Source organism: Camelina sativa, chromosome 9, assembly GCF_000633955.1.
Source record: "Camelina sativa cultivar DH55 chromosome 9, Cs, whole genome shotgun sequence".
NCBI classification, from domain to species: Eukaryota; Viridiplantae; Streptophyta; class Magnoliopsida; order Brassicales; family Brassicaceae; genus Camelina; species Camelina sativa.
In genome coordinates, this window is record NC_025693.1 from 19,357,349 (window position 1) to 19,368,263 (window position 10,915).

The following is a 10,915-nucleotide window of genomic DNA, read 5'->3' on the forward strand; positions in this document are numbered from 1 at the left end:
ATATATATATATATATATATATATATATATATATATATTGTTTTAAAGACAATAACGGTGAAAAAAAAAAAATTCTAAGCTACAATTTTTCTATCATTTACCAAACTCACATAATCAAGCTCTAAATCCAACTCTCTCTCTATAGATATCATAGCCAAAGAAAGGTGAAGCAAAAAAGTTTATGAGTCGAGTAGACGACACAGACACGGTGAATAATCGTGAGAAAAATAGGTTATCAATTGTTCACTATTCACTATTCTTAAACCCATAAGTAGTTTCCTTTATTCTTAACAAGATTAAATCCCACGTATATGACATATTCTCAATATTAAAATTTGAAAATTAAGTTAAATCATCCATGTAATTATATAAAATTATATTAAATATGCTATCAAATTATTCATCGATTGAAATTTTTTTTAAAATTACATTAATTTTTTTTGATTCTCATAATTTTCTTATATTATGTTAATTACTAATTTTAACACATCAAATTTGTATATTTTAATCACTTTTCTGTATAAAATTTCTTTTAACTATATGTTTATAACAAATAATAATTGCAATTAAAATACATATATTTTTCTTATTAATTGCACATATTTTTCTTATTAATTGCATATTTTCTATTAAAATTCGTAATTTAGTAGATAAATTTCCTATTAGATTTAATCATATAATAGGTTACTTTTGGTTTTACATACTTTACAAAAATATTAATTATAATCTTTTTATTTTTAAGATTTTTTAATTTTTTCTATAAATTTAAAATATTCACATGTGTCAGAATATTCTCGATATACTTGACACATGTCGCGATTATATGAGTTACTAACTTAAAAACTAAGCTTTATATAATAAGATTATCTTCCATTAGTATTATTGTTATTAGATTTAGAGTATAAAACATGTGTAGAAATTTCTTTATATATTAGATTTATTAATATTGTCATGGGCTGCTCAAACCAAAAAACCCACTTTACATACACATTTATCTTATCAACTAGATTTGGACCCGTGCTACAGCACGGGTTGAAATACATTTCATTATTTTTAAAATATTATATATGTAATTATTTATAATATTATTTGGATGCAACTCATGCAAACAATTTTTTTTGTAAATATTATTCATGGAATGTAAATCTATTATGTAAGTCTTATATTGTTAATTTTAACCCGTGTTAGAGTATATAAAATTATTAATCCGTGCTAGAGTGTGTCCAGCAGCTTTCGTGCTAGAGTATATAAAAATTTAAAGCGTGCTTGAGTATGTAAGTCTTAAAATTATAATATAGGAACAAAATTCAATCTGTGCTCTAGCATGGTCCTAATTTTTATTGAACGTTATGGTTTATCAATAAAATCTGTGGAAAGTAAATTTGTAATATTATGTTTAAAGATCTTTGGAAACAAATTGATATAGGACTAAAATCTTCTGAAAATACAGTTTGGAAGATCCATGATTTTATTTGTTACCATTAATATATCAATTATCAATTTGGAATATCTCCAATTAAGGTTGCACCCAATATTTAGGTGTAACTATTAATATATGAATTAATTTATAACCTATCTATAACCTATTTGTAACCATGTATAATTTATTAAAAATATAAAGTCTAAAAAAAATGTTGTGTACTTCTTTTTTATTAAAAAGAGATCATTTGAAATAACTCCGCGATTATAATTTTAGATTAAATAATATAATTTAATCACTATAATATAAAATATGTTGTGTACTTCTCTTTTATTAAAAAGATGATCATTTGAAATAACTATGTTGTGATCTTCGTGATATATTTGCTCCACGATTTATGGATTTATTATTTATTATCTATATACTCCATGATTTATGAATTTATTATTTATTATTTATATACAAAAAGTTATCTTATGAAGTGTATAGGGTTAAGTATATCATATGTATAACCTATTAGTATACATTTGTAACCATTTATATTTTTTTGTAAAGTCTACAAAACTTAAGTTGTGTACTTCCCTTTTATTAAAAGGGGATTTAAATACATAAGCCTAGATAGAAAAAAAATGTGGCCTAACAAATTTTTAATTTTTGGTGGCTTAGGGCAATTTCCCTTTCCTCTTCCCTGTAAGCACGGCACTGGATGTGGGTACATACATGCTAATGAATGCAAGACAACAATTTGTTGGACAATACTCAACACAATTACCACAAAATACCAAGGTTCAATATTGAAATAATTTCAGAGGTTTTCCCTGACTTTGTCCGTGTCAACAAACAATTCGAAATGCCAAAAGCGAGAGAAACCCCATCTCTCTCTTTCCTTGGTTGAAGAAAGCTACTCTCTCCATAAAACCAACCAAACCAGCAGAGACGTGAGATGCTCAACGAGTTGGCTACTGTGGCAAGGCTTCCAGTTCATGTAATCTCGTGTTCAAATCCATGTAAATCTCTTAGAACTATTTTACTATGATGTTTGGCCATTGTTTAAAACTAAATTTCAGCTTTGAGTAATCGATGGGATGCCAAAACTTGGTTACATTACGAGGTTTTTATAGTATCAAAGCCCTAAAAAATGTTGTTAACTATTCGTCTAATTGGGCCTGGGCCGGAAAAACAAACTTGGGCTTGTGAATGTTTTTGGATACTAAAAAAAAAAAAGGGAAAACGAAAAAGACTCAAGTTGTGTTGTTGTTTGTTGTTTGCTTCCGTCGTCTTCTTCCTTTCTTCTTCATTTTCAGAGTCTATGCTTTTGATCCTTTTTGTTTGTCTAATAATAAAAAAAAAAAACGCAAGTGAGTATATAATTTTGAAGCTGAATCTGGCAACACTAATTAAATTGAAGCATCAGAAGGATTTAGTGTGGTAGGTTGCTTTTGCATATGCGTTTGGAGTGTCAAATCGGAAGTATTTTGTACCAAATTGACGAAAATGGAACAACAAAGGTATGCTTTTTTTTTTTCTTCTCCCGTTTATGTTTTTATGGTTTTGTTATTTTCTTTTTTCTATGGTTACGAAAATGGAACAACAAAGGTACCAAAGTAAAAAAAAAAAAACTCTTAATTTTTTGTTTTTTGTTTTTTGAATACAGCAAAATCGGTGGTTTAAGTTTGAGTAATCGAGGTGTTGCGAACAAGGACAGGATCAGTGAGTTGCCTGAAGCTTTGCTTCTGCAGATATTGTCTTTACTTCCAACAATATATGCCATAACCACGAGTGTTTTGTCTAAAAGATGGAAATCTCTTTGGAAGTTGTTGCCAAATCTCAAGTTTGATTCTGGTCATCATTACTATACATTTTCAGAGGATGTTTGCAGATCTTTGATTTCACACAAAGCTCCGTTTCTAGAGAGTTTGCATTTGGAAGTTGGATATGAATGTGATGATTTGGAGATGGGATCATTGCTTGGAATTGCATTTGCACGCCATGTGCGTAAATTGGTACTGGATTTTGTCCTTGAAGAGAGAGGCTCAGTAAAATTCCCTGCTGTTTTGTGTAGTTGTAATAATACACTCGAAATATTGGAACTCAAGGGTTCAATTCTTTTAGACCTTCCTTCTGGGGTTTGTTTCAAGTCCCTGAGAAAGATGTACCTTTACCATGTAAGGTTCAGAGACGAAGAATCTGTTCTCCACCTGTTATGTGACTGTCCTAGGCTTGAAGATTTGATCGTGTATAGATTTAGCAGAGCCGATGTGGCGAATTTCGTTATTGCAGTGCCATCATTACAGAGACTAACCATTGAAGATGATAACTATGGGGAACGTGTTGGAGGCTATTTGATAAATGCTCCTTCTTTGAAATACTTGAACATCAATGGGTTCTATGGGCTTGGATTTTGTCTGATTAAGAATGCGCCAGAGCTGGTGGAGGCAATAATCACCAACGTTTTTGATATAAAGAATGAGAATATTTTGGAAACTCTAACTCCAGCCAAACGTCTTTCCTTAGCCTTATCACCCTTACATGTAATTTTTTTTAGATTTAAGATTCTTTTCACGTGGTTTCATCTGCAGTTGGGCTAACATTGTTTTTTTTTGTGTACTACTAATGTTGCCTGATGATGCACAGATTAAGTATCCTACTGGTAAAGTATTCTATCAGCTTCTATCTTTGGAGCTGTATACAACCGAAGAAGAGTGGTGTAATCTTCTTTCACTCATGCTCGATAGTTCTCCTAAATTGCAAATCCTCAAGCTCAGAGATGTAAGCCATTTCACTCTTTAGGATAGTCCGAGCTCTACTTACGTGTATTTTGATGATCTCTAAATATTTCATTGATTGCCTTGGCCGCAGCCATATTACTCTCCTAACAAAGATTGTCCGAGCGGCTGGGAATGGAATCAACCGAAATGTGCACCTGAATGTTTGTTGTTCCATCTTGAGACATTCGAGTGGAAAGGATACAGATGGCAACTAGAAGATGAGAAAGAAGTGGCTACATACATTTTAAAGAACGCAAGACGCCTGAAGAAAGCTACTCTCTCCACAAAACCAATCAAATCTAAAGAGCTCGAGATGTTGGAAAAGAGACGTGAGATGCTTAACGAGTTGGCTAATGTGGTTAGGGCTTCAAGTTCATGTCACCTCGTGTGTGAAGCTGATACGTACTCTTCTAAGTATTAGAGATATTTTCCTGTTTAATTAGGATTTCTAATTTGGAGATTTTTATGTAAGTGTTTAGAAGAGATGATGAATGGAAAAGCCAATTACTACATATAGTCAATGGTTTTGTCAGAGTTCAGGAAGCAGTTCAGCAACACCGGGGAATTTATTTAAGATTTTCTGTTTTGTGTACTACATAATGTGTAGAACTGACTCTGTCGGTCTCATTTTCATTTTCTCACACTCTCTCCATCCTCTCTTTCTTCTCCAGATCTGATGCTCGAGTGGGTGACTGACTGCTGTAACTGTAAGTGTAGCTATTGCATAACTATTGTTGGTTTCAGTTTTGTTTGTCACCCGTTAGTCATCAATGTTGCCATATATCTGAAGCTTTTAGGCGGTTTCTTGTGTTAGGCTTCGTTTGCGTTTGGAGCGTTTGTTATTGCGATAGCACTGGGAACTGAAGGATCCTTACCAAATTGTTGCATCTGTTTAACGATAATGGAACATAAATATGTTTCTTAGTTTCGTTTATGTTTTGCTCTTGCATCCCTTTCTATGTTTTCTTACCTGTAAGATCTAAACCCTCATTCTTTGAGCACTAAAATTCGTATCATTTTGTTTTATCTTATGAGGAAGAGATTCAAAAGATCATTTAAAGGAGTAAGAAAAGTACAGAAAATAAAAAGGTAGAACAAGCGGTAAGAGAAGAATAGGAAAGCGATATTGAGCTTTTTTTTACTCGAACTAAGAAATTTGTTAACGTTTTAACAATGAAATCTATTTATAATTTAAACTTTGCAAATTCTAAAGTTTAAAAACTCATTAGGGGTTCTTAAATTTTTACCTTATCCAATGGTAGAATTTATTTGGGATTCTTTAAGTGCTTTGGTCACAAAATACAGTATAACATAAGAAAGAAAAAACAAAAAAAAGCTTGTTGAAAACAGAACACTTGATCTTCTTCTTTGGCCTCAACTGGTAAATGTGGCCACACTTCTTCTTCCTGCAGTTCACAGCCCTTGGGTGTAGACGGCATAACACCTATACCAAGAAGTCAACTCAAACATGAGACATAATCTTCACACAAGAAACTGATCATAATTATTAAAAACAACTTGTGTTCATCCCACATGGGCAGTTTGTGTTCATGCTCTCAAGATATCAGAGTACGTAACAGTTGATATAAGACAGTAACTTACCCACATGGATCATGGATGTACCATGCTGTTTTAAAAACACGTACTTGTCCCAGTTCAGAGTCTTGAACCACAATTCCGTTGCAACAAACTTCTTTCTTGAGGTCCTTTGAGTATCTTGCTGTAAGCCTGTAACTTTACTCTTTCTTCTATCTCTGGACTGCTGTCAAGCTTTTTCTGCCATTCAGTTGCTGGACGCGAGAGAATGTGAACGTACTCCTTTGTTCCTGCACCGAAGTCCTCAACATTCGCATCAACAAACGGATCTGCAGACGATAAAAAAAAAGAAGAAAAAAGAAACTGATTAGCTCTTCTCAATTCTCACATGACTACATGAGATACAACAAACCACAATCTTAAGAAACCAAAACTTGAGAAACAAACATCTGGAAATAAGTCTAAATAATTGAAACTTACCAAAGGCAGTACGGACAGGGAATCAAGTTCAGACATGAAACTTTGTCGATCTGAGGAAGTAAACGAGAAGCTGGGACCTGAACAAAGAGAAGACCATCATCACATACGAATTTTGCACACTCAGGAGGATTAACAACAATATATGATCTGTGTAAGTGCATCAGAGCTCTGTCTGTGACACGATGCTGTGGAGAGTCCTAGAGGTCAGTTGACGTGGCATGGAGTACTGAGGTGGAGGAAGATTGTTGGGCAAGATGACGAGCCGTGAGATTTGGAAGGAAGAAGCAATAGTAATATACTCGAAGATATTGAGAGTATATCTCGATAGGAGAATAAGGAAGTAATATTCTTGTGGATCAAGGATATTTCCTTATTGATAGGATGCACAAAGATTTAGGTTAGAAATCGAGTGTGCAAATATAAAACGATGAGGGCTAGCAACAAAAAGAGCTAGCACTCGTGGGGATAAAAGTTGTGAGATTTGTAACCTTCAAGCAATCATAAAAAGGCTTAGAAGGAGAGTGTGTTAGTTTCTCTTAAATCTACACAGGGTGTTGTGTTAGATAGATAGGAGAGTGAGCTTAGTTTCAAGTCTTGTAAGAAACAGGAGTTTTTGTATAAGATTGAATAAGAAGTGTTTGCTTGGCGCGGTTCCAAGTGGGTTTATTGCTTGTGTGTTTCTCTATACCTTTACATTTGGTATCAGAGCAGACACCTGATTAAAGTTCTGATATCCTTTTATAACAGGTGAGATCTTGCGACATGGGTATGGAGAAATCACTGGGTTTCGTTGTGTCACCAAAACTACTGAAAGTTGACTCTGAGAATTTTGGGCGATGGAAAGTCATGGTGAAGCAGACCATTTTGAGCATTGATGTGGAAGCCTGAAGTGCTGTGGAGGAGGGCTGGTCATCTCCTATGGTCAAGGATGAGAAAGGTGATTTTGTTCCCAAGCAGAAGACCAGATGGACAGCTGAGGAAAAAGCAAAATCAAAGTATAATTCCCAAGCATTATTGGTTATCTTTAATGCTCTGCCAATGGAGATCTTCATTCGAGTACAAGGGTGTGTGGCTGCCAAGGAAGCATGGAACTGTCTGGTAATCTTGTTTGAAGGCACAAGCAGTGCTAGGTGCACCAGATTGGATAATCTTGCATCTGAATTTAAGAGACTTCACATGACTGAAAATGAATCTGTTGCTAACTACAGCAGTAGATTGAATGAAATCGCACAAAAAGGCTATAGTTTTGGAAAAACGATACAGCGATGAGTCAATGGTGAAAAAGTTTCTCGGGAGTTTGTCTGATAAGCTTCAACCGCACATGTCTGCTGTAGTCAAGTCTCTAAACTTAGAAGAGGTTAAGTTTAATCAGTTAGTAGAGATTATGCAGTCCGTTGTCATACCTCAGGGAAGAAAAGAAGATAGCAGGGGTGAGTCTTTGAATAACTCTGTAGTGCTACCGAGTGGCGCTGAAAATATCAAGGAAAACGAGGTCTGGTTAGAAGAAGAAGATGTAATCAGGAAAGATGATCTCGACTATCGAATGGCATATACAGCCAAAAGAGGAGAGGGTGATCAGACCAAGTGGTACTTTGATAGTGGAAGCTCTAGGCATATGACATGTGCTCTTAACACTCTGTCAAATGTAGAGGCTGTTGATGAAGGAAGAGTTACCTTTGGTGATGGATGAAAAGGAATAATCCGAGGCAAGAGTACAACTGGTGGTGACTCTCAACCACACCTAAAGGATGTTGTCTTGGTTGATGGTTTGAAGGCAAACCTGATAAGCATCAGTCCGCTGTGTGGTGAAGGTCTGGATGTTACTTTTCCTAAGAAGGGGTGCAAGGTAGTTGATCAGCAAAGATCTGTTCAGTTCAGAGGAAGGAGAGCTAGTAACAACTGTTACATGTGGGACTCAGCAATGCAGTGCGTCAACACAACCACTGCATTGGACACTGATCTGTGGCATCAGAAACTTGGTTGCTTGAATATATGCACAACGATGAGGCTTGCTAATCAAGAAGCTGCATATGGAATTCCTGAGCTGAAGGATGACCCTCACTTCATATGTGGTCCTTGCAACAAGAGTGAAAAGCATTCTTTCCTAACTATTCGTGGTAATCATGAAGGAGAATTACAGAATGACAGGTCTGATCAGCTCTATGGTCATCAAGGTCTTATTCGTCAATACTCTGTCCCAAGAACATCAGAGCATAATGAAGTTGATGGCACGAGCTATGTTACATGAGAATATGGTTCCTCATTGGTTTTGTGGTGAAGCTGTTCATACAGCCTGCTACATCATCAACCGAGTGTATTTTAAATCAGGAACCAACAAGACTTCCTATGAGTTGTGGAAAGGAAAATATCCTACAGTGAGCTACTCTCATGTGTTTGGATGTCTCTACTATTCTCTGGATGACAAGGGCCTGGTAACAAATGATGAGAAGCAAGAGCAAGAACCTCCAAGCCATGGTGACTCGATCAGCCCCATGTCTTCATCGGATGTTCTTTCTTCGTCTTCTCAGATTCAATGGAATCACTCCTCTAATGTTGTTATTGGTGCGATTCAGGGGGGTAGAGTTACTAGAGGAAAGAAAATTACTTTTGCTCACCTGACTGGAAAGAATCAGAAGGCTGCTGTTTCTGACACTGTTTCTCAGGACTCTGATTTTTTTCAACAGGCCTATTCTGTTTCAACTATTGAGCCGAAGAATCACAAGGAGTCACCTTCTGAACAATTATGGGTTGCTGCAATGCAAGATTAGTTGGGACAATGTGAGCGGAATAATGTGTGAAATCTCACTAATCGCCTTGTTAATGTCAATGTAGTGGCAATGAATTGGAGTGTCAAGAACAAGAGTGGTGCCAGTGGATGCATTGTGAGAAACAAAGAAGAGGTCCTTGTTGAGCAACCAAAAGGCCTTGAGAACTCACAACATCCTGAGCATGTGTATCGGCTGAAGAAAGCTCTGTATTGTCTCAAGCAGTACCTAGAGCGTGACATGAGAGGTTGACTATGTTCCTTCTGGATCAAGGATACATTCGCGGGAGTGTAGACAAAACATTGTTTGTTCAGAGCTATGTCGATGATACCATCTTCTGGTTCACTTGTCAACCTTTGGTGAAACAGTTTGTGAAGAGTATGTCATAGGAGTTTGAGATGAGTATAGTGGGAAAGCTAAAATACTTTCTGGAATTGAAAGTTGAACAATCAGCTGATGGGATTTTCATATCTCAAAGCACCTGTGCCAAAGAGTGGGCACAGCGGTTTGGATCGGGTATGAGGAGTACAAGTGGATGATGTTTCTTCATGAGCAACAACCAGATATCTTGGTATAGCAAGAAGCAAAACAGTGTCTCCCTTTCAACCGCTGAGGCTGAATACATTGCCTTAGTCAGCTGTTGCACACAACCCTTGTGGATGCGGCACACATCTTCTGACTATGGTATGGATTCTGATACTCTGTTAATTCATTGTGGTAATTTGAGTGCAATAAACATCTCTAAGAATCATGTTTAGCTTTCTAGAACTAAACACATTGATATTAGACACCACTTTGTCTGTGAACTAGTTAAGGCGAAACTGATCGAGATTGACCATATGAGCACGGTTTTTCAGTTGGCTGATTTGTTTACTAAGCCATTGGTGCCTGTGAACTCTAGTCTCTTTCTCTGAGTTGTGTTGATCTGAGACAGGAACATGCGCTAGGACAGATCATGCAAATCCTGGAATATATAGAAGATCAACACTCTAAAAATGGCTGTGGGAAATTGCTGCCTGTCATGCCGGTCTGTCCGTTCTGTTAAATGTTGTCATGATTTAAAGAGGTCATAGAGCTGTGAAGAGACATGCACATATTCTCAGGATCAATGTCCTGTTGAATGATAAGTCTAGAATCAGTGATTGACAAAATCAAGTGATGTCACTGAAGTTCAAGGCCGTGAAACAGCTATCAAAAGGCTGAGTGGAAAAAAAAAAATGTGTGCTCTTCAAAGAGATGATCTCCAGCTGCCTTAATATGTTGGGATGGATTGTAGACTTAAGGCATGACAGTGTGAAAGACTACCCACGTGCAACAGTTCGCTGATCTTCGACAATTCAAGAGAATGTGATAGTTCCTAGCAAAGGTTCTGAACAAGTGGTTGACATGACACATGTATGATTAGTGTCCTGGTTTTTGTTCTTAATAATTAAAAAAAATAAAAGGCTTTGCTCATGTGTGTTTAATTCTCGATCTGGGTCCCTTAGAGTTTATCATTAGTGGCTGTGTGTTATCAGAGTTTGGTTCATGAATCTGATAAGTTGGCTCTTTAAAAAAAAAGGAAGGGAATAATGAGAGTTATTAGTGCATTGTCATTAATTGTGACTAAATGTCGAAAAAGGAAATAGATTCAGTGTATAATGATGGTTTAATTGAGTGTTTTCAGGATTGCTTTTTAATTCTGGGCCGAGTCCTTGCAGCCCATTGAGACACATGAAGGTGTATAAAAGGAGCAGCTAGGGTTTTTGGCGTTTTCCTCATGACCTCTGCGATTTCAATCTTGTGCCGCTTAAGTTTCTAATTCATCTCTTGTCTTTTTCGTTCTTCAACCCTCTAATCACCATGAAATATGTCTTTAGTGGCTTCCACTATGATTCCAGCTCGGAAGAGGAGCTTCACACACCACCGTCATCATTGCCTCCATCAACTTCCCATGTTCCGATCGA

The 10,915-nt window shown here is 36.2% G+C and overlaps 1 protein-coding gene across 2 annotated transcripts; it reads left to right on the forward strand.

Annotated features, from left to right (window-relative positions):
- Positions 2,683 to 4,764, forward strand: LOC104711402 (FBD-associated F-box protein At3g49020-like). Of its 2 annotated transcripts, none has more exons than XM_010428104.2 (4): positions 2,683 to 2,928; positions 3,075 to 3,951; positions 4,055 to 4,189; positions 4,280 to 4,764. In XM_010428104.2, the coding sequence occupies exons 1-4, from the start codon at positions 2,915 to 2,917 to the stop codon at positions 4,607 to 4,609; spliced, it is 1,356 nt and encodes a 451-aa protein (XP_010426406.1). In that variant the 5' UTR covers positions 2,683 to 2,914; the 3' UTR covers positions 4,610 to 4,764. The 2 variants fall into 2 exon arrangements, with proteins under 2 accessions (XP_010426406.1, XP_019084814.1); XM_019229269.1 differs by lacking the exon at positions 2,683 to 2,928 and adding an exon at positions 3,003 to 3,016.

What these genes read in the sequence shown, in the direction of transcription:
- LOC104711402 (XM_010428104.2), top strand. An exon ending in TAGCCTTATCACCCTTACAT is followed by an intron (nt 3,952 to 4,054) that starts GTAATTTTTTTT and finishes GATGATGCACAG; the next exon opens with ATTAAGTATCCTACTGGTAA. An exon ending in AAATCCTCAAGCTCAGAGAT is followed by an intron (nt 4,190 to 4,279) that starts GTAAGCCATTTC and finishes CCTTGGCCGCAG; the next exon opens with CCATATTACTCTCCTAACAA.